General features: G+C 38.5%; 1 protein-coding gene across 2 annotated transcripts in view; it reads left to right on the forward strand.

Moving 5' to 3' along the window:
• SGCD (sarcoglycan delta) overlaps positions 1-23,538 on the forward strand; it is a 910,009-nt gene that overhangs the window by 798,760 nt on the left and 87,711 nt on the right. For both annotated transcript variants that reach the window (XM_041747418.1, XM_041747417.1), the window contains one exon: positions 16,012-16,084. In XM_041747418.1, coding sequence (XP_041603352.1) covers positions 16,012-16,084 — 73 coding nt within the window. The remainder of the gene's footprint in view (positions 1-16,011; positions 16,085-23,538) is intronic.

Genomic DNA, 23,538 nt, shown 5'->3' on the forward strand with positions numbered 1-23,538 from the left:
TTATTACTTAGCATCCTAAGCCTCATATTTCTCAACCATAGAGTTGTCACGAAGATGGAAGGGAAGGATTGTCTCTGTTAAAGCATATAGCATCATTGTCAGTTAAGTGTGAGTTGTTAGTGGCCAGTTAGTACCTGTCACTCACTGCAACTGTCCTCTGGGCTGCTTGGTTTCAATTTTCAAGCTAGAATCTGCTTGGTCTTGTGTGGACAGGTGGCAGTTCAAACAGGACCACCTAGTCAACCCCTCAGCAGAGAATTAGCTATATCCAACCATCACTACTCCTTGGTGGTCTTTTTCCTGGAGGAGGAGATTTGGAGAATATGACTCAGTTCGCAAACTCATGATAGAAGAGATGACACATTCAGTAAGAAGTTAAGGATATACTCTGCAGCTAGATTTGCCAAAGTTCCAATCCTGATTTCCATCACTCTCTGAGACCTTTCTGTGTTTCGGTCTTGTCGTCTGAAAACAGGGAAATAATAATAGCGTATGCCTCACATGGGTTCGATGAGAATTAAATGAGTTAATCCATGTGAGGTACTTAGAAAAATGCCTGGCAAATAGTAAGCACTTAATAGATATCAGCTAATGAAATGACTTTTATTCCCGCAATGTGACATGGAACTCCCACAATAGTCTGGTAGGAAATTCTGTCTCCATCATGACTGGGTTACCCAAGATCCAGAAAGCACATATAGTTAGTGTCCAGAAAATATGAGCAAGCCTATCCGATCTTGGTCCATTAAGATCATTTCTGCTATCCTTATCTTTTCCAGCCTATGTGGTCATTGAAAATATGTCAGCTCTCAACTTGCATGCCATAGAGAGGGCCCAGGAATCTCTGCTGAGGCTGTAGACTCCTGTGCCAAGGGTCCTGCCTTCCAGGGGCATGACATAGCTGTGCCCTCTGAGAGTTTGTCACCTCCCTAAGGAAAACTCTGGTCCTCAAAAGACCTTACATCATGCAATTATTCTAAATCAGAGGCAAAATCTGCCCCTCCTTTTGGCTTCCCTCCAAAGCACTCTTCTCTTTCCCCTCCCTGGGAGGGTAGCCAGCACACTCTCCACTAGGAGTAGGTCTTTGCCAAGGGCAGGAATAGCTGTTGATTTAATGCGGCTCTGCTTTTGGTCCACTGAAAACCTTCCATCATGCAACTTAAATGCATTTTTCTAAGTGAAAGAAGCCAAACCCCAAACTTTGTACTGAGTGATTCCATTTATATGACATTCTGGAAAAAGCACCATTGTAGGGCCTGAAAACAGTGGGAGCCAAGAGTAAGGACTTGAGGGAGAGATTGACTACAGAAGAGCAGCACAAGGGAAGCAAACTTCCAGAGTGATAAAATTGTGCTGTGTTTGCTTATGGTGGTAGATACATGACTGCGTATATTTATCAAAACTTACAGAACTATGTGCTACAAATAGTACATTTTACTTTATGGAAACAAACAAACATCAGAGATAGGCAGAGGGCCTGGCTATCTGCTTCAAGTGGAGGAGAGATAAAAATATGGGAAGAATAAACACAAATCAATATTTAAAAAATTTATCAAGGCACAGACAAAGATAAAGAGGTGGGCTAAGCCTGATCATGCCATGGTAAAATGTTGGGCTTTTGTGATAGGAAAAAGGAACTTATCAGTGATTGTAAACCAGGCAGGAGTCCTGGGACACTTGGGTTTAGGGAAGTTGCACTGGCTGGATAAATTGGAGAGGTTACAAGAGAGCTGCTAGAAAGAAGGAAGACTCTACCACTGAGACCACAGAGCCAGAGCCTTAAGCATTTACTTTCCTGGACAAAGATGGCCTATCACAGCCTATCACAGTGGTGTTAGCTGATACTGACCAGCTCAGACCTCTCCCCTCTGGAAGTTTTGGCTTCATTACACAGCTTTTCCTGCCTAAGTGAAATTGAATTCAAAACATCTAAGTCTGTGCTCCTTGTCTAGAAAAGAACAAAGGCTCCAATGACATGGTCCTTACATTATGGTGAAGGTAACAGACACTCAGTGAACCATCTCACAAGATAGAATGACGGCTCGTCCAGCATATCAGTTGTGCATTACAGAAACACAAAAGAAGGAACAATTAGCGATAACTGAGAGAGAGAACCAGGGAAATTTTCATTATGGAGGAGGCATTGGAGCTGGGCCTTAAAGAATTTGATGCACTAAAAAGCAAAAAAAAAGACTTTCTGGCTGAGAAGATGGTACGGGAAACCCAACCCCACTCTGCAGTCGATTAAAAGGTTCTTCAGGGGGCACCTGGGTGACTCAGCCAGTTAAGCATTGCGTTTGGTTCAGGTCATGATCTCAGGGTCCTGGGATTGAGCCCCACATCCAGCTCCCTGCTCAGTGGGGAGTCTGCTTCTCTCTCTCTCTCTCTTTGCTCTCTCTCTCTCTTTCTCTCAAATAAATATATAAAATCTTTAAAAAAAAAAAAGTACTTCAGGATCATAGGAAGGTACAAGTACAGGAAGAGTGGTTTCCAACTTTCAAAAATTTGGCTTAGGGCAAAAAAGTTCTAGGTGAAGATTATGGCCATCGTAAAGGGTCAATTCACTTATCTCTTCCAGACCTTGGGTAGAATGATATCATATCTTAGGCAAGGCTGAGCAACAGAATTCTCATAAGGTGGCTCAAATGAATAACCCAATGAGGGGCACCTGGGTGGCTCAATCAGTTAAACATCTGTCATCAGCTCAGGTCATGATCCTGGAGTCCTGGATTCAAGCCTTGCTTATGGCTCTCTGCTCAGTGGGGAGCCTGTTTCTCCTCCTCCCTCTGCCCCTCCCTGCTGTTCATTCCCTCTCTCTCTCTCAAATAAATAAAATCTTTAAAAAATAAAAAGAAGAAGTCCAGTAATAAACCATTGCTGGTGGTTTAGTGGTGTCTGGGTCAACATATCTGAAGTCCTCTTGGCCTTTGTGTCATGGTTGGAAGATGGCTCTCATAGCTCCAGATTATGTTGATAATCAGAAAAAGGATGGAACCAACGACATCTGTATCTTCCTATTAAAACAAAGATAGCTCACTGGATGCCCCTCCCCAGTAGCCTTCTATGTACATGTCATTAGACAAAACCATGTCATAAAGGCCACCCCTAGCTTCAAGGGAGTCTGGGAAAGTAAATATATAACTGGGTACTTTGGTTCCCTGAAAGTAACAATATTTTGTTGGCAGGGGAAAACGGATGTTGATAAATGACATGCTGACCATACTAGGGATAAGATAAAAATCATTCAATCAAAATGACCCTTTAAGTCACCTGTAAAGTATGCCTATTTTGAAGCTTGCTTTCACAATAAGATTGTATTCTGAAATTAAAGCATTCAAGTGTTTTAGAGCATTGAGACATCCACTTCTTTTATTACGATTTCGACATGCTGACCCTCACTTTTCAAGTCCTCATCATCTTCATCCCCTGTAAATTACTTTATAAGTTTGTCCAATTATTTTTTAGACCATGTTTCTCTATGGTCTTCAATTAATGTTTCAATTTCCTTCTCCATAGGAAAGCATCGCCCCCCATCTACTTGGCTACAGGAACAGAGTGTTCCACTTGTTTTTCAATGACCAGGAAGCCCTTAAAATCATGTATGTGTTGTTTTCTTAGATCTCACCAGCATCCATGGAGTCTCAAGAGTCCTGATTGCTCTCACACTGGGAAAGACACTTGGAAGTCGAGATCTTGCCTAAGGAAGGGAAGATCTTGCCTATTCAGGGCTCCAATTTTATACTCACTCCCAGGTGGAGGGCCAGGCAAAATCAGTGCTGTCCTTAATATCATGGCACAGCTCATATCCACTCCATCCCCCATCTCCCTGCACTGTTGGCCTGATTCTGGCCACCTGTTCTACAAAGACCTGGAGGGAATGTGGGTGGGGTGCCACATTCATCTCATTCGTGGGACACACACAATGTGTCATCTTTGGGAACACGGCATCTCTCTCACGCCCAGCTCCTCATTCTTGCTGAGCAGCCTTCTCAGCTTGTTGCTTGTGCTCCAGTGTTCATATACCCTCCTAACTTAAAGGCTGCCTGTTCTAGCATCCCATCTCTGTGACACAAACCCAATGAGTTGAAGTTATTTGTTTTACTGTGTGGTTTTATTTACTATCAAAAATAGTGTAGTCATAAGAAACTGAAATGAGGTTGCTTGCTGCTTGGATGATTCCTTTTATTTTTTTTCCCAGTTTGGGCTTAATGATACACCGAGCATGAGTTCTGGTCTATTGGTTTCAAGAGTAGAGTTTGTTTAATTAAACTACTTGTCTCTTCATATCTTGCCAGAATATTTTCCTATGTGAATCTTTAAATTGCTCTGCAGTTTCACATTCTACCAAAATATGTAAAATGTATACCTTGGTGGTATGGCCAGTTAAATTGTTAAGAGTATTTGAAAGGGAGCATGCCTTACTTTGTTCTTCTCCATGGTTACCAAATTATTTAATAATATTCTTCTGCCTTTCTGGCCTTATCCTCTCTTGTTGTCCTCAATGTCATCTATTATAATAAATATTTATTATTTAGTGAGCATTTTGATGTATGAGGCACATGTAACACTATATATATTATGTTATATAATATATACATTAACATATATATTATATATGCAGTACTATTATCCCCATTCCATACTACATAGGTATATATACATAATAATGTACTGTTACTATCCCCATTCCACAAAGCTGGGAATTGAGGCTAGAAAAAAGCTAAATAATTTGTCCAACATCGTATTCCTCTTCACAGTCTTCCTGTACACCCTGAACTTGGTACACTTTATTCAGTGTACTTGTCTACTAAAGTCCCCACTCTACATGAACCCAGATATTCACATTATGCGTACCTGCATCCAGGTAACTGAGCACATGTGCCTCTGCATAGCCTGTGCCATACAGCAGAATGGTGTTCCTGTAAAAGTTTGGTTACTAACCAGAGCTAGATCTTTAAACTCTGATCCAATATCTAATATTCAGCTGTCTTACTATGTAGTTCTTCTGTGAAAAAGTAGTAGCTCTTGCATGTAACTATTTCTTCCCTTCCATCTTACCCCTGCCCACAAGAATCTGTCTCCAGTTCTTCATAGAATGGCTCCAAGAATGGTATCAGTGACCTCTGTGTTGTTAAATTTCATGGGCATTTTAACCCCTCTCCTACTCCTAGGCACCAGTGAACATAGGTTACTCCTTCTACTTTTCTGAAAGACTTTTTTCCCTTGGCTTCTGGTGTTACCCCATTTCTGGTCTCCTTCCTACCTCTCTAGCCATTTATTTACAGTTTCCCTTTCCTTGATAGTTGATGTTCCCATGCCCAACTTGAAATGTTGGAATCCTTTAAAATTCAGACTGTGGTTCTCTTTCTGACTGTGGCTCTCTTTCTATATCCCTTTCACCATATCTTGGATCATATCATTCATTCTGCTGGTTTCCATAATCATCTGTATTCCAAAAAGTCTATATACTCTGCCTTGAGTACTGTTTACTTGTGTATTCAGTTGCCTACATGAACATTGGAACCTTCAATCCATTGATAACTTAAATCCAACATGACCAAATTGAATATATGCTCTGCCCCCAAACCTGAACATGTCTTACCCCCTCACGCCTCATACCATACTTACCACTAACTTCTTTCAACTCTACCTCCTCACTAGTTCTCATGTTCAGTCTTGCCATTTCTCACATTACAAATTAATTAGTTTAGGGCACCATAATTTCTTACCTGGCTACTGATATAGTCAGTCCTCTGATCTGCATGCATTTGCTCTCAATCCCCTGTTCTGCACTTTACAGAGTGTAGTCCAATCCTCCAACTATGGGAATCAGATTTGATTGGAAATAACAGACAAACCCACAAATAGTGTCTTAAACAAGTCAGGGGTTTATTTTTATTATGTGATAATAATTCCAGAGGCATGGTCTCCAGGGCTCACAATAGAGCAGAGTGTCCTGAAGGAATCAGATTCCTTCAACCTTCTTCCTTGCACACCTTCAGCAACATGGCTTTTGCTCTCGTGGTCACACAGGGCTGCTGTGCCTCAAAGCATTGCTTCTGTATTTCAGAAAAGGAATAGTAAAGAACAAAAAAAAAGCCTTCTTGTTAGGCTTTGCTTTTCTTATTTGTGAAGAAAATATCTCCCCAGACACTTGTACCTACATTTCACTGGCCAAGGCTGTATCACACAGTATCTTAATGCTGCAAAGGGAGTCTGAGAAGTTCAGCTGTTTGGATTTCCAGCCTCTATGGAGGCAAATGCAAGGGAGGATGCACTGTGCTTAAAATTAGGGCAGTCAAGCCACGGTATCTGCCACCATAGTATTTTTTAAAAACACATATCTGAGCACAGTCATTCTCCTGTCTATATCCTTTCAATGATTTCTTTTTCCCATTAGTATAAAATTCTCAAATTTTGCCATGGCTTGAATATTCCTACATGACCTTGCCCCTAGCTACCTCCCCAACCTTATCTTATGCAGTCTTGATCTTTCTACTCCAGCTACACACACCTCTTTAAAAGCAGCAAGCCTGCTCTTGTGTCAGGGCTTTCACATGCCTCCTCCTCCCTGGCGCCCTCTCTCCACCTGGCTCCATCCAAACCATCACTGCTGGACTAACCCCTGCTCCATTGTCAAATCTCAACTGCCTGTCATTTCCCCAGAGAAGTTCTCAGGGTCCTCCATGCTTAGGCAAGATGCCTGCTCAGAGCTCTAGCAGCTCTCTCTCCTACTCAGAGCATTTACAATAGTGTTTCTCAACCATTTTTTTCAGTATCACTCTTTTAAGGAATCATTTCAGACTTCCTTTTTTTCTAATCCCTTTTCTGCCATGCAACTTTAGTATCACAGATACACTGTATATCATCGTATGCATTGCATGTATGTCTGTGCTTTGTACTCAGAGAAAGATTTCTAGTGCCTTTAAGTACCAATTTTTGTACACTTGGGGGCTACATCGCCCCCATTGAGAATACATGATTTACAGTAATTGTCATTACAAAAATCAGTTTAAATATGTTCTCTAGCATCTGTCTGTCTAGCCACTAAAAGTACGTAAGAGCAGAGATCAGATCTTCATTCTCAGTATTGCCTTAGTACGGTGCCAGGTACATAGTAGATAATTGTTCAATGTTTATAGACAGTGAATGTTACAACACTTAAAATGGCTAGATATTGTATATATTTTTTGAAATTTTTATTTCTGAGTCCATAAAGAGAAAAAGTCTGAATCTGTTTTTCCCACAAAACCATGTTTGCAGTAGGCCCTCCATAAATAGTGGTTAAATGAATTAATTATCTGTACTTTTTTTGATCAGGATATCTGCCCTAATTCCTAAAAAGAAAATATTTGTTATGTATCCTGGAAATGACTTATAATGACTACAGATTTTTTTGCATTAGGAATTTATTAAATGCCACCAGCAGCCAGGGAAACACAAGGGGATTAAATTACTTCAAGTGATTTCTTCCACTCAAAATTACTGTCTCACATGTCTGTTGCTTATGTTGGGAAGGTTTTCAGAAGCTGATAGCTACCTTCAAAATAGGTAACCTTGAAATTTATGGAAACTCTGCAACCTCACTGATTACTCAGCTCATTTTAAATCCCAGATTAGATATAACCCAACTCACTTCCATAAAAAGAATTTTTCGGGATGCTGAGTGGCTCAATGGTTGAGTGCCTGCCTTGAGCACAGGGGGTGGTCTGGAGTCCCAGGATCCAGTTCCCTGCATGGAGCCTGCTTCTCTCTCTGCCTGTGTCTCTGTCTCTCTCTCTTTTTCTCTGCGTCTCTCATGAATAAATAAATAAAAATCTTAAGAATTTTTCACTGTACATTATAATTAGGAGAAAGCCAATAATTCGTGTTATGAAATAAACAGAAACCACCGTTTCTGAGGGATTTCTTGTGATGAGTGCTCCCACGATACACTCTTACAATACCGTGGATAACATGCTATAGAGATTGCATTTCAGGAAAATAGGCCTCAGAAATTAAAGGATATTTAAATATTAACATGTAACTATGTTCTCTAGCCTGGACTTAGGCAAAAAACGTATCTCGTGTACTTAGAAAGCTTATAACAAAAGGATATATGTATATGTGTTTAGCTAAAACTTTAGAGTCACTAGAAAATTATCTTGCACAGGGGACAGTCTTCATTATTCAAGAAATTACTACATTATTCAAAATTTTTAAAATATTTCTTGCTAATAAATACTTTGGGAGATTTGAAGTTTCTTTGTCACTATACCCTCATAAGAAAAATGTTGGATTCAGAGAAGCAGTTTTTATTAAATAAAGGCAATTTCAATTGCAATTAAAATATCAAATATGAAAAAAGCTGGATTTCATTGGAGATGTATAAGGTTGCCATGGGTACCACTGACTTTGAGTATTAATCACTTAGCTTTGACCATCCATTTCAGCTCTTCCCATGAGCCCTCTGGTACCCATCGTTCTTCTTATCCAGCACCTCATCAGATCCCATTGGCTTTCCACTTAAGTATCTCTAAACCCATCCACATTTCTTCATCTGTACTGCCAGTTCTTTAGTCCAGCCTACCACTATCCCTCTCACTGTCCCATCTCATCTATCCTTGCCCTCCTCAAGTGTCTTTTCCATGATAACAACGTTGCAGCCAGCTTCTGCTTTTACAACAGGCTACCATAGACTGGATGGCTTAATCAATAGGAATTTTTCACTATTCTGGGGGCTGGGAGCCTGAGATCAAGGTGCCAGCATGGTGGCATTCCAATGATGATTAGACTTTCAACATATGATTTTAGGAGGATACAAACATGCAGACCATAACATGCTGCCACAGTGATCTTTAAAAAAGACCACTCTGATCAAGCCAGATTCCTGCTTAAAACCTTCACCATGACCTACAAGTTTCTGAATTACCTGGGTTAACTCACCTCTCCAACCTCCTCCTATGCTGCTCACCCTATGCTCCAACCTCCTATGCTTGCAAATATGGTCTAGCCACACTGATCTTTATTAACTTTAACTTCCCAACCCTGATGTCTTTACATTATCTCATCTACTGCCACTTCCCTCTCTTAACTAGTTCATTCCTAATCGCTTAATAAATATCAACAAAACTTTACTCTCTCAGGGAAACTTACTTGCCATGCCTGGATATGACCCTAAGTTGTATTGCAAAGACCTTTTTTATTTTCCAAGTCTTTATCACTATTTGTAACTATTGTGTATTTTTATTTGCAAAATTATTTAACAACTAGTTATTTAAACTAATAATATACACTACTAGAGTACACTGCACTCTTCTAGCCTATGGACTCCATGTCTCTCTGGCTCACTTCTAGAGCCTCCTGCACAAAACATATTTATTAAATAAATTGAATGTTGGGTTTATCAAACTTATCATGCTTTTCTCCTAGTCCCTGGGGTTTATCCAACCAGGTTATCTGGTGGATTGTAAAACAGCAGGGCTGGCAGCAGCCTTATAGATTGTTTAATCTCCACCCCCATTTTGTATAACAAATGGAGGAATAAGACCAGAGGGCAAATTGCCAAAGGTCACATAATAAACTCATAGAAAATCAGCACTAAAAATCAGGTCTTTGGTTTTTCAGTTCTCTGATATTTTAAGAAATCAAATCATTCTTAAGTGTCTTATCACCATTTTAGATTAAAATCCTTTGTCTATTTTTTTAATCTAATACTGGTATTAAAATATATCCTTACCAAGTAAAATGTGGTTGTTGTTAAGGGTTGTCATTCAGGTTATATCTACCCAAGCAATATGGAGTTAGAACACTTAAAATGTTTTGACTTCAGACAATGGTGATTAGATATATTAACTCTGCATTTTGAACTTGTTGAATATTTTGGCCCCAAGATTTAAGCCCAAAGATGAGTTTTAGTCTGTGTTCACTAATACAAAGCATTAATCATAATTATGCCAACGTTAATGAATGTACATCAAGAGAGAACTTTCCAGAGCAAACTCCATTAAGCTAGCTTAATTCCTTAATCAATGTTCTAAATAGCACACTTAAGCCATTTCTGACCTTTTTGAAAGTTTTTCTAGAAATTATCATCTGAAAAATCAGTTCTCCATGTACAACAAAGATTTTATTCATCATCAATTTTTCTGGCTCCAGCCACTATTCATAACTTCTAGCATAGTATTTCTTCCTTTATGTCTAATGCTTCTTTCAGTCCAGTTTTCTTGTAGCACATTTTACAGATGTGAATCTGCCTTTCAGGATTTGGTTCATGGCTGTATTTAACATATACAGCTATAGGCACTTTAACATTTGTTATTTTTTATAAAACTGAATTTTCCCCAATTTTTGAAGTCTTCAAGAGTTATGAACCAGGTTTTTGTTTTTTCAATTAGTTTCATTTATAATAAATTTTGCCGTCGACCATTTTATCTGTGTGGTTTATTTTCTGGTGAATAGTTCTTCCAATTAAATGCAGCTTGAATTGGACAAAAGTCTGTTTGCTTTTACTTGTTTCTTCCTTAAACACTGAGAAAATTTTTAGGATTTTTTTTCTTTATTTTAATATATATTTCAGGGTTACTCTTTTTTTCTGGTAGGAAATGGAGGTGGCTCAAGACAATCAACTGTTTAGATTGTTACCCGATGAAATTTTTGATTTGAGAGGAAAACAGGTTAGCCCTGATTCTTCTCATCCTATCCCTTATTTTACAGTTGAGAAAGTTAAGGGTCAGAGAAGAATTCTGATTTGCATGAGATGATAGAGGTAGGACTAGAACTCAGGTGTCTTAACACCCAGGACACTTTGAAGGGAAAGTCACCAAAGTTGAGGATACTTTCCATAGAGGAGAAGCTGGCTTTTTGTTACCATGGCAATGGAGTGCATTTGAAATTTTTGACAAGTTTACCCCCTACCTGTATTACAAGGAAAAAAGAGCCATTGAGCTGATCTTTATGGTGATTCAAAACACTTTAGATAGATCCTGTCACATGCTTTATAAGTTCCTAATTGATTGTGTGGAATTAAGTTATTGGGCAGAGAACCAGCTAATGGAAACACATTGACAAAATCATTTTTGAGGGACATTAATGGAACTTAAAATAAAGCTGAAATGGCTTTATGGATTTTTCACTCAAACTGTTTATGAACATTTATTGCCAGTAAATTATATTGTGTCAAAAGAAGGAATCACTAGGTATGGCTTTAATAGAAACCTTTTTGAAATAATAAAATTGAGAGTAATTTATTATCTAAGAGTGGATAGGGGATAGGATGGGAGAATTCATCCTGATGAATGTTTGTCCACTCTGCAGCTTCTGAGAAAGTGAAAAATGGTGTGAAAATCAGAAGCCTGATAGGACTTGGAAAGAAATGGTGTTTTTGAAAGTATTAATATCTCCTCTCATTGTGCATGAGAATTGGTTTTAAAAGAGAGGTGATGGGAGATTTGGCAAGTTACTTGAGGGTATAAACATTGATATTTGTTCATATTTCATAAAGAGATGAGCAAGTAGGGAGTGATTTGATCTGCTGAAAGAGGTCTAGAGTAGTGGTCACAGGCATTGGTTTCAGAGCAGAGAGTTCAAATTCTGACTCCCTGTCTCCACCACTCAACCATAGGAAAATTTCCTGACTTCCCTGAGTCTCAGATTCCACATCCATAACAACAGATATGCACATCCCTACCTCATAGGGTATTCTGATGATCAACTTTAAAATAGTTTCAATAGTTTGTACTTCATAGTAAGTGCTTTAAAAATGTTATTTTTTAAGAGTCATAAAGGTAAGAGGAGGAAAGAATAGGATTCACAAATATTTTAGTACTACTAGAAGTATTTTATTGACTATGATTTGCTGATTGCTATGTGCCAGAGATCTCATTCAATCTCCCAAGACCCCTAGGAGATGAAGTTACTATTAATATCCCTTCTTTTCTAAGAAGGAAACTGAGCATCTTAGAGATTGGGTTTCATGCCCAAGGACACTCAGATCATGAGAAATTGTGGTACATTCCCCTGAGAAGTCATATCTATGGGTTTATTTTCAAGCATGGCCGGCACATATGGGCCCCTGTAGCAAAGTCCATCAAAAACAAAATCAGAGGGCATCTGGTTGGACAGTGGGAGCTAAGGGAGCCTGAGTGTCTTGCCCTTCACTTTCATCACACATCCAGAACCTGTCCCATTCCTACATCCTCTACCTATGAGAGCCCAGCCCTCTTGGTTTTGCTAGCTTGCCATTTTGCAGGTGCCACATTGTCTGGGCATTCAGAAAATAAGGCACTAGGGTATGATGGCTGCAAATGGGTCCTGGAGTTTGATGCCTGCATCTGAATCTCAACTCTAGCAGTCATGTGACCATGAGCCACATGTTTTTTTAGCCCCACTTGTCTTGTCGATTAGTTTTCTTGGTCTGGGGAAGACACTACAAGGCTTGATCTCATTTTACTTTAAAGAGATATTTGTTTAGCCCAAATAATATCCTTTTATTAACATAGATCTTTTATTTTAAGAGGTACAGTTAAATATGTTGGATTTTGGACATTTATTAAATTAGTCATGTAATACATAAGGAATTTTATAACAGTAAATTAGCACTCCCATAGAAGTGGTAGTACCAACTAGAAATGAGTCTAGTAGAAGTCTTCAGAACCTAAAATTCAATGTTTGTATTCTGTGACCTTGCCTCTGCTCACATAGAGCTTAGGGTCTTATTGAAGAGATGGGGAAAATGTCAGTAAGGTAAATAAAAATCCCAGGTAGTGTGTGCTCAGTGCTACATTAGTGTTATAGTTGTATTACAGATATTTATTGAGAACCTACACTGTGCTAGGCAATGGAAATAGGTTAGAGAACAAGACACACTCCTCCAAGGCACCCAGAAAATAGGACTGTAGATCTGAGAAAGCTGAGGACCCAAGCTCAGTTATTCAGAGACCATGGTCCTTCCACAAACATACAGTGCAATGTATTGGATGACTTTATGTAACCTTCCTTTATCCATCTTGGAATTGCTTTAAAAGGATGGCCAGGCTAGGGACCACCAGCTGCAGTAGGGTGATTCCTTCTTGAGCTCAGTGCAGCCAGATGTTAGCAAGTGAAGTTTTGTTAGTGTATCTGACAAATGGGGAAAACAGGCTCAGCAAAAGTATGGATGGAATAAATAAAATGGTGTGCAGGCTTCTGAGGTTCATTTTGCATAAAAAAAAAATGCCACTCCTCATTCTTGGACAATTGGACTGAATAAATGCAACATATATCCTTATTTTGCATAATCGAAATTTGTGAAATAGGTATTCTTTGGCTTCAGAGACCTTATAAAATGATAGACGGGTGCAGGAGGTATCAGTAAAACATAAAGCTTCACAACATTTTAATACCGGTTCAGATAATGAAGGTTGTCTATGAGTAGTACTAATTGTCATATGGGGAAGTCACACAATTAAGGCTAATTTTATAAGAGGTAATAATGCTCTTTCTCTTGCAGTTTTCATAGAATTCTTAGTAGAGGAAGGGGAGATATGAGCTGGGACTCAAGAATGTATACAATGTAAATAAACAGAAATAACCATTCTAGCTTTAATCAGGTATATGTGTTCCTTTTCATCATTAAAAAAAAAAAAAAAAAGACAGGTTCCAAAGGGTAAGAACTAAGCATTTCTAAGAAATAGAAAGGAAAAGAATCTCAAAGGAAGCCTGTGTTAACTGCAGTAGTGACAAATGGGAACTGTTTAGTAACAGGTTTGGGATAGTACTGAGATGTGGTAGCTTAGTCCATGCTCTTGAGTCACAGACACTTTAGAACCACATCCCAATGTGTTGCTCAGCATCCTGTGACTTCTACCAGCCTGTTTTACCCACTAGGCATCCTCCACAGTAACTTTGATCTAGGTCTTCCTCAAAGGATCACAGAAATGTTGGAGATGTGGAATGCATGCTCTGCCAAACCAAATTTAATATATGGGTAACAAATGCTACATTATAGTCTAGAATCCGACCCAATCTTATTCAGTTATTGTATCAGAGTTCTTCAGAAACAGAACCAATATGGATATACATGGAGGAAGAGATTCATTATAAGAAATTGGCTCATGTCATTATAGAAGCTAAGAAGTCCCATGACCTGCTGTCTGTAAGGTGGAGACCCAGGAAGGCTGGTGGCATAAATCAGAGTGAGTCCTAAGGCTCACTAAGAACCAGTGGAGTCAATGGTGTAGATTCCAGTCTGGGTCTGCAGGCTTGAGAAAAAGGTATGCTGAGGGCAGGAAAAGATTGATATCCCAGCTCAAGCAGTTAGGCATAAAGGGCCTAATTATTCCTTCCTCCACCTTTTTGTTCTGTTCAGGCCCTCAAGAGAATTAGCTAATGCCCACCAGCACTGGGGAGGATGGATTGCTCTGCTGTATCCACTGATTCACGTGCCTCTCTCATCTGGAAACACCCTACAGACACACCCAGAAATCATGTTTAGCCCAATATCTGGGTACCTTATGATCCAAGTGAAGCTGACACATAAATTAACCACCACATTTATAAAAAGACAATAAAGCTTAAATCACAAGGGCAAAATAATTTATGTATAATGAAACAACATTCTTAGGAAATTTACATCAAAAAGTTGTGTTTAATGGAAACTATGGATACATTTTGATCCATTTGAAATGATGTGGTTTGGGGTCTTGAAAGGTAGAAGTACCTACATGCAGAAAAAGATCTTAAATGTCCCTACACCAAATGTCTCTGCATACTGCAACTGTCTGTAGGGTTGTTGCGAGGGATAATTGAGCTAGTGCATATGAAGTAGACATAATGATATCAATGATAATGTTAACTTAGATTAATAGTTATCATTCACCAGGATATTCTTTTAAATGACCACATATAATGTCAAGTTGAGGCATTATTTTCTGATTTTATTTGCAGTAGTCTATTACTCATATCAGAAAGATTAAATACTTCCCCCCAAAAGATTAAATACTTTTGTAGTTACTACACAGGTTCATTTCACTAGACTCATCAGTATGCTAGGATAAATCTGGATTTGGAATAACAGTGGTTAATGGAGGATTTCTAGACATTTTAACAATGCAAGAGGATTCCAGAAATTCAAACCTGATTACAAGATACTACTCTGCCCCTTTTTGTTGCATCAAAGAAATACACCAAATAAGGTATAAAAATAAACACCTTTACTTCAAAGTACAGGATACTGCCTAGCTAAGTTTAATTGAAAAACTAATATCCAGTGCAATTGTCTTTGATAAACTGAGGCTTAAATGATTTGAAAACACTCTGGGAGCAGACAAATCAGATAATCACCATCTTTATGGCTGGGAAGGTTCAGCTGGTGATGACAAGTTGTAAAGATAAAAGCTTATTGCAAAGTCAAGAGCTAAATGTCTAGATTGGGCTGGGGATCAATGTTAATACTCAAAGTGTAAAAGCAGTGAACTTCAAATCATCTTTCATACCGTTCTGTTTAACTTTTCAAGATAATAGTGTAGAATTTTATTTACTGAAAAATTGTTTGCTTAATTTCATTAGATGGACACCTCACAGTGTGACGGTGTTCTCCACCATCCACCCACTACCTAGATGTTGGATGTGTTCTGTGATTTGTGCTCTGCGCTGCAATAAGAGGCTTCAGCTGCTGTTTTTCAAAACATTTCCAGTTGGATGACTATTAATAGTTGATGAGAGACACAAGTTAAACTGTGCCATTTCTTAGGCATCTTCTTCTCTTTTTTTTCCTTTTTTTTTTTTTTAAGAAGTCGACATAGTATTTGCCTCATGGCCTCACTCTGATCTCATCAAGAACACTTTCAAAAGAATTTCCTTGTTTTTTCAAAGGCTGTTTGCCTGAGTTGATTTAGTGTTCCCCTATCATGGAGCTAAAGTCGCTGGCAAAATCCGTGCTTTGGGTTGTATGAAGGATTCACTACATTTAGCTCCCCTCATTGTGTTGATTGTGCCTCCAGGTGACGTGTCCAAAGTCTCCAACCTCTGTTTACTTTTTTCTTTTGTTTACAGGAGCGGAGGGCACAGTGTTCCCTAAATCTATAGAGACACCTAATGTCAGGGCAGACCCCTTCAAGGAACTAAGGTAAACTTCTGACTATGGTTTGCATTGATTAGTGGCTATTTCCTTTGAGCAACTGACTGATGATTCATTTTGAGTGTATGGAATGTAACAGGCATCACAACATGAATATACAAACTTGGAGAGATTAGAAAGAATGCGAAGATAAGCTACATCCAAGAGAAAATTTTCTCAGAGAACTTAAGAAGATTGGGGGTCTGGAGGAGGCGATTGCCAGCCTTGTAATTATGAGATTTGGGATTCACTCATTCACAGCGTTTGTTTCCTGCTGTATTTTGCGGTACCAAAAACCTAAGCAGTTACAGAACTAGTCAGTAATTGGTACTGATCAGTCCAAAGAAAAGTGGTACGAACAAGAAACTAAAGTCTAAATACTATACAGATTTTTGTTTGTATATAACAAGCTCTCTATCAGTTGAAGCATTAAGGTACTAGAGCTACTTTCTGTGGATATTCCATGTACTGGTGTTAATCTTCAAATATCCATAATTGTACTGCCTTTAGCAGAAAAGGACTCTGAGATGCTGTATATTTAGTACCAACAACTAAGGAAAACAAAAAAGAACAATACGTACATACAGACAAACAGGCCTAAAAACCACTCCAGCCACCAAAGGACCATCCTTGGTTCCAAAAAGGAGATACATTTAAAAAAATGGTATGTTGACACTAATATAACTTTTTTTTTTTTTGCTATATACTTATGATGCAGGCAGACTGGGACCCAGTGGGGGTTCCTGCAAGACCAGCTAAGAGGGTCCTTGGCTTTATGCAGGATAGAAATCAAATGCAAGCCAGGAGAGGGAAAGCATAATTTACTGAATAGCATGAGCAACATAAAATAGCAAACAGAGTGTCTGGGAGAGACTCAGAAAGGAAAGAGAATGAGTTTCGACATGACTTGGGGTTGGGAGCTAATATTGGGAAGGGGTCTAGGGTATGTGTTCCTCCAGGAATCCAGAGCAGGTTCTGATCAAAGGCAAGTGTCAGGTAAACAACAGGTGTTACTCCACAATATAGGGAGCATTGATGCCAGTGTCAGTTGAGGTTTGTTGGAAGCTAATGTCCTGGGAAATGTTTGGGATCTGGTTCTTCTTAAGAGTTCTTAGGTGTTTGGAACCTAGGACAAAACTCAAAGAATGATTCACTTTCTAGCTTCCCCCTTGAAGTGAGAAGTTAGCTGCTTTGACTTATTCAGAAATGGGGCCTAGCAGAGATGGAGCCACTCTATAATGGAGTCCCTTTAGCTTCCCTACCTCGCTCAGAGCCATGAAGAACTCAATGAATAATGGCTTTCTTCATTTCTTGTAGTTCTTTTAACTAAAACCAATCATAAATCATCATAAATAACATTGAATGTTTAATAGCAGACATCAAACATTAGCAAATGTGTTTGTATTACACAAGCTGTATCTACTCTTCTGAGACGCGGCCCCGAGATCTGTGTCTTGCTAAAACAGCAACAGCTATGTTGGAGTTTGTGTTTCCCTAAACAGAAGCACACGCTCAGTAAGTGGGGACTATTATCACCTCATTACGAAGCCCCTGACATTCTCGCTAAGCCTGTAAGTCTTTATAAATATAGGGAAATAAATAGGGCTAAAAGAAGATGATAATTGGTGGAAAAAGAGAGCATTTTCTTATCAAAATCCCATATACAGTGGGCTATAGTTTTCACATTATATGCCACACTGCAAAGCTTTACTTTTCCCTAGAACAGCTGCTTCCATCTCAGGGCTACTACCTGCCAGAAGTTACCTGCCACTCTGTCAGCTAGATCCTTTATTTCATATTAGGCACTAAAGCTGGAATCTTTTCAGCAATTCCACCAAAGGAAACCTGTATTTTAGGACTCCAAGAGCAAGCTTATTCTCTGAGATTGTGGTGAATCCTCATATGTTTGATGTGAGAGCCCTTTTGAGACAAGCTAATATGTGGCCTGGTTCTCTTCCTTTTCACAGACCTCCTTGGGAGCAGGGTTCTTTATAATACAACTAATCAGTAGTTAGTCCTGATTAGTCCAAAGAAAAACGCTCTCTAAAAGAAGCTGACCTAGGGGCTCCTGGGTGGCCCAGTAGTTTAAACGTCCAATGCTTGATTTGAACTCAGGTCATGATCCCGGGGTCGTGAAATCCAGCCCCACATTGAGGGCACTCAGCAAGGAGTCTGTTTGTCCCTCTCCATCTGTTCCTCCACCTCCCCACTCTCTAAAATAAATGGTTTTTAAAAATAAATTTTAAAAAATACTAATAAATTAAAAATGAAATAAACTGACCTCTAAAAATAATACAGTTACCTCCCACCCCATGGAGCAAGCTCTCCATTACCTAGAAGATCAGGAAAGTTTAAGAGTCAAGAATTTAGGCTAACTTTGCTTTAAACAGAAAACTAGAGGCCCCTAGGTGGCTCAGTTAGTTAAGCATCTGCCTTCAGCTCAGGTCATGATCCCAGGGTCCTGGGATAAAGTCCCAAATCGGCTCCCTGCTCAGTAGGGAGTCTGCTTCTCCCTCTCCCTCTCCCACTTCCCCTGCTTGTGCTTTTTTTCTCTCTGTCAAGTAAATAAAATCTTTTTAAAAAATAAACAGAAAACTAAATCTGTGGATAAAACCAAACCCAGCCCACATCAAACAAACAAAAAGACAACTCTCCAAGCATCCACTCAGCCCACTTTGGATATCCATATTATGAAAAAATAAGAACAGATGATTTGCTCATATTACTCTATAGCCATAATGATGTTCCTCTGTAGACCCTATGGAAATCCCCAGGACCTTGCCCTAAAAAAGCTGAATCTCCAAAATTTACAAGTGAATCTCCTAATTCTGAGTGCAACAAAATAAGGACCACTGGTCGTTGCTGCATTTCCATTGTTTATTCTAAAGATGTAGGTATTTTCTATAGAAACTAGAAATAAAATTTTCTTATAGGAACCATAAAAACACTGTAATACATAATTCTACAACTGACTTTGTCTTTGCCCCTAGCAAGTTGATGGTTGATAGCCTGAACTGAGTCAGACTGTGATAATTAGCCCCTTTATCCTTATGATTTTTTTATTTTAATGGCACTTTGTGGAGGATCTCCCACCAATTGAAGGGTAATCAAACATAGTTGATACATTATCCCAGATCAGTGCATCTGTGGATGGTTCACATTTGTCAACTCATGGTGTCACATTTTATTCTGTGCAATTAAATGGTATTGACCTTGGATATTGAATAAATAGGTAATGAACCTGGTGACTACGTCTTCTAGCCTCTGGCTTTACAGTTAGATCAGTTTTACTGTTCTAGCACATTTGTGCCCATGTATCTTCTAGTCTTAGGAAAGTAGAATAAATTTAGGGAGATCCCTGGATTTGTGCCAGCAGGTAGCACTGAGTGAGCTGCTTAGGTGAAGCAGAAGTAGTTCACTCGTCAGTAGCAGTAGACAGGGGTGGGAGAATATCGAGCTGGGAGACAGAAGACTACAGCCAATACACCATGAGGCCTTAAGCTAATCCTGGAGCCCTGATGTCAGTAAAAGGCTAGGTCACTTGAGGCTCCAAACAGCTAATCCCCTGACATTATTTTACCTTTTATTTTAAAATAATTTTAGATTAAAAGAAGAATTGCAATCATACCAATTATTCCCCCATACACTTGACCTGGTATTTCTGATGGTAACATTTTACATAGCCATGGTATATTTGTCAAAACTAAAGAATTAACATCATAGCCCTAAAATATTTTATGTAAGATCTGCTTAAAAGGGTGTAATCACATGAATGCCTTACAGATCTAGAAAATATGTATTTAAAAAAAAAAGATGTTTAACAGAAAAGTTGTTGGTTGAGACATGAATTAATGGATCTTTAAAACTCCCAATGCAGTTAGGTTGGAATGTTTGTAATAAGAGGTGTTTTTTTTTTTTTTAAATAATGTTCTATATCCAGATTTTCTTGGTCTTACTTCTCAATGGGAAGCAAATTGAGTTAAAAGACTACAGATTATTTATACATAAACCATCTTCTGCAATGAACAAGCAAAATTTAAATCCATCCATGTCCTTCACTTATCCAAAAAAACAAACTATGCAAAATGGAAAATAACATCTATTTCAGAGACCTTCTCTATTGGGATAACTTGTTTCTTCCAATGTCTGTTTTGGCTAGTAAAGGGCTTTTGTTGTTCTCTAGTTTTTTGTTTGCTTGTTAATGAGAATCTAATTTTAGGCCTTCAGCACATCTTCCTAGAAAATCTCAACCCTCAGCTCAAAGAGTGGTAGCTTCCTCTCTGCTAGTTTGAGTTTTGGTTCACTGCTTTCCTTTTCAGAGTTACTATAGTTACTGTATTCACAGTGTTTGCTTAAGATGTTTGTAAATAATCCAGGGTTAAGTTGAAAATCACAAAAGAGAGTTGCTTCTCTCTAGACAAATAATGAGTGTTTAGCAAGGTCTGAGCCCAACATCCAACTTGGGCCGTTTGTTTGCCCTGCAGGACAATTCTGAAATAATGCCATGTTGCTCTAGATTCAAGACTCTACTGAAAACATCTACCAGGCACTATGAATATCTCTTGAAATAAGAAAAACTACTTTAGAATAGAAACTGGGTTTTAATAAATTCACAATCTGAAATTCACAATCTGAATATATTAAATGTTCACTTGTTCATTATTTCTTTTTCCTGGTGTCTGTATATAAAGACAAATGGAAAAATCCCTGATCTGAGGCGGTGTATGATCTGAGACAGGAAATAGGCCATTTAGTTTTGCATATGTATTTTCTGTAAGAACAAAAGCTATCTCTGAATGCCTACCTTGCTGTAAGGATTCTTTTCAACTGTGAAGCTTCCCTGTAAGATTCTGATCCTACAAGAATAGGAAATAGACTGTGAAATCTTATTTCCCAGACATATGCCATGGGAAATGTAAAAAATGGGAGAAAGTTACATAGACCACTGAACACAGATAACCAACTCTGTTCCTCTAGATATCACTAAAATCTTGGAAGGAACCACAGAAGAGCAAGAACCCAAACGGCCTTTATAAAAGAATTCTTCATCAGCTAATGTGCAGACATGTTCTTCCTTTACATACAGTTATGACAAGGGTTGTGACCTGATTTCCATTTAATCACAGCTCAGAAACTGTTTGCCAGGTTTTTTTTTTTTTTTTTTTTTTTTTGACACTTGGTAGGAGTTGAGGCATGTGCTAAATACTTGGAATATAGAAATAAATGAATGAGTACTCAACTAATTTATAGGTAAGGAGAATAAGATAGGCACCCCAAAATACAAGGTGGTATATAATAAATTATAAGGGTTAGGTAAGACTGGCCAAAGGAAGGGACATTTCAGTTGCAAGATGAAAGAAAAAAAAACAGTAAGGTTTTTTTTCTTAGAATTAAAGAAGGGGGCCTTAAAATTAAAAAAGCATGGTTCTCTAGGTCCACTTAATGTAAAGACAAATAGGCCAATGTATTTCTACAGCTCCCAAAAATACTACTGTGTCATTTACAAAAATAAGGTTCTGTAATTTCCTTGTGACAATTGTGTCCTTTAATAAATTATGTGAAGGCAATCTCAAATATGATCACACAAGACTTAAATGATTGTTACAAGCTTCAAAGTTCAGTACCTAATTCAGAACCTAAAGAGTCACAATATCAAACCCATTCTATAGCCTCAAATAAATAGGCATTTCTTTGATACTTTGGGATCTTTATGCCCACAACATTACCAGAGTTTTAATAATAAAGCAGAAAGATTTGAAGATGTAGCTGGTATTCCCAATATGCACTTGAATATTCTATAGGATTTTTTTCTTAATGGATAGATACTAATCTGAACTCCTTTGAGAATGTGTGAGATTTAAAGTCGGTGTATATCATAAGAAAACAAGGATTAGACAGCACTTCCAAGTTGACAAAAATGAATTTATTTCCTTAGTTTTATTTTTAAATGGTTGCAGCCAACTAACTACATGATTCTCAGTGATTCATAAATTGAAGCTACCAGAATAGTCTGTCAGAGCATCACAGTTCAGTTAGAGGCTTGGTAATACTTCTCTTTTCCCTTGCCCCCCTTAATAGTCACAATAGCAAAAATATTGGAGAGGCAGTTAATTTTTTAATCATATAAGTATATTTATATCATTTTATGCAAATACATTTTACATATATGTACACATGAATAATGTACATATATTAAAACATATATACACACATATTTTACGTATATATACATACAGAGAGATTGAAAGAGACAGAGGGAGTGGGGAGAGAGGTGTTCCTTAGCTATGGGTGGGTGCTTGGTATATGAGGCAATACCACTGTGAAAGAAATCTTTAAATTTTCTCTTTTTCAGTATTTTGCAGACATGTTCTGTAACTATCTCCCCTCTCTTCTACCTCCAATCCCACGTAGTTAGACTCAGATTTTTAGTTTATTTTGCATGTATGAGACTCATAATTATTTGATCATAGAGCATGAATATTGAAGTGATTCAAAGGAAAAATGAAAATGTATAGTGGCCTGATAATATCACAGATATTCAAGGGCCTTCCAAAATAAAAGAGTCATGAAGCAATGCCCATGGTGATCAAGAGCCATGCTTTGAAGGTGTCCTGTACTGGGTTTGAATTTGGTCCCAAAGCCTATTTGCCTTGTGAACTTGGGCAAGTCGCCCAAGCTCTCCTTGCCCAGTGCCTAGAACATGGGGAAAGCTCAGTGGACATTAACTTAACAAATGTTACCCCATGGGAGGAACAAGCAGCTCATTTTCATGGGGCTCCAGTCCTCAGACAGGAGTTCCCAGAGTTTTCAACGTCATTAGCCCATAAAAAGTTTGGTGACCAACAATTTTTTTTGGTGAAGGGCAAAACCAAAAAGCTGTTGTGTATCTCTATCTATCGTTAACAACATTTTATATAAAAGGATGAGGATATTTTATCTAACAGGATATTGTATCCTTAGACTGGAAGACAGTGCCTAAGCTTCATGCCTTGAGTGGTCATTGTGTTTCCTCCATTTTCCCATTTTTGCCAGTGACACTAGTGACTGTGCTATAACCCTTCACTCACGCTGCAGTGCCAGCCCAGAAAAAAATACAGATAAAAATACAGATATCTGAAAGCCACGGGCTAGTGCTTAAAGAAGTGGTTCTCTTAGCATACAGGAGGGAAAAAGGGGGTAAAGGAAAAGGAATACTGCAGTATTAGAGGTATTTCCAGCTTTGCCTTGGCCTTGGTCATATTTTACAAATGTGATAGAGATTATATTGTAAAGCTACCAAACCTCTGTGTCCCACAGGTCTCTCCTCTGTATGGTGTAATTCTACCATTAGAAGCCAGGGAGGGATAAATGGAGAATAACGTCCTGGGAGACAAGGAGTCCAGGACATAGAGGAAGTCCTACTTGGATAGGGAGAGGAAGTTAAAAACCCATGTCTTCTAGTCTCTGGTAAATTGTAGGAAGAA

Source organism: Vulpes lagopus, chromosome 3 (genome assembly GCF_018345385.1).
Source record: "Vulpes lagopus strain Blue_001 chromosome 3, ASM1834538v1, whole genome shotgun sequence".
Taxonomy (NCBI): Eukaryota; Metazoa; Chordata; class Mammalia; order Carnivora; family Canidae; genus Vulpes; species Vulpes lagopus.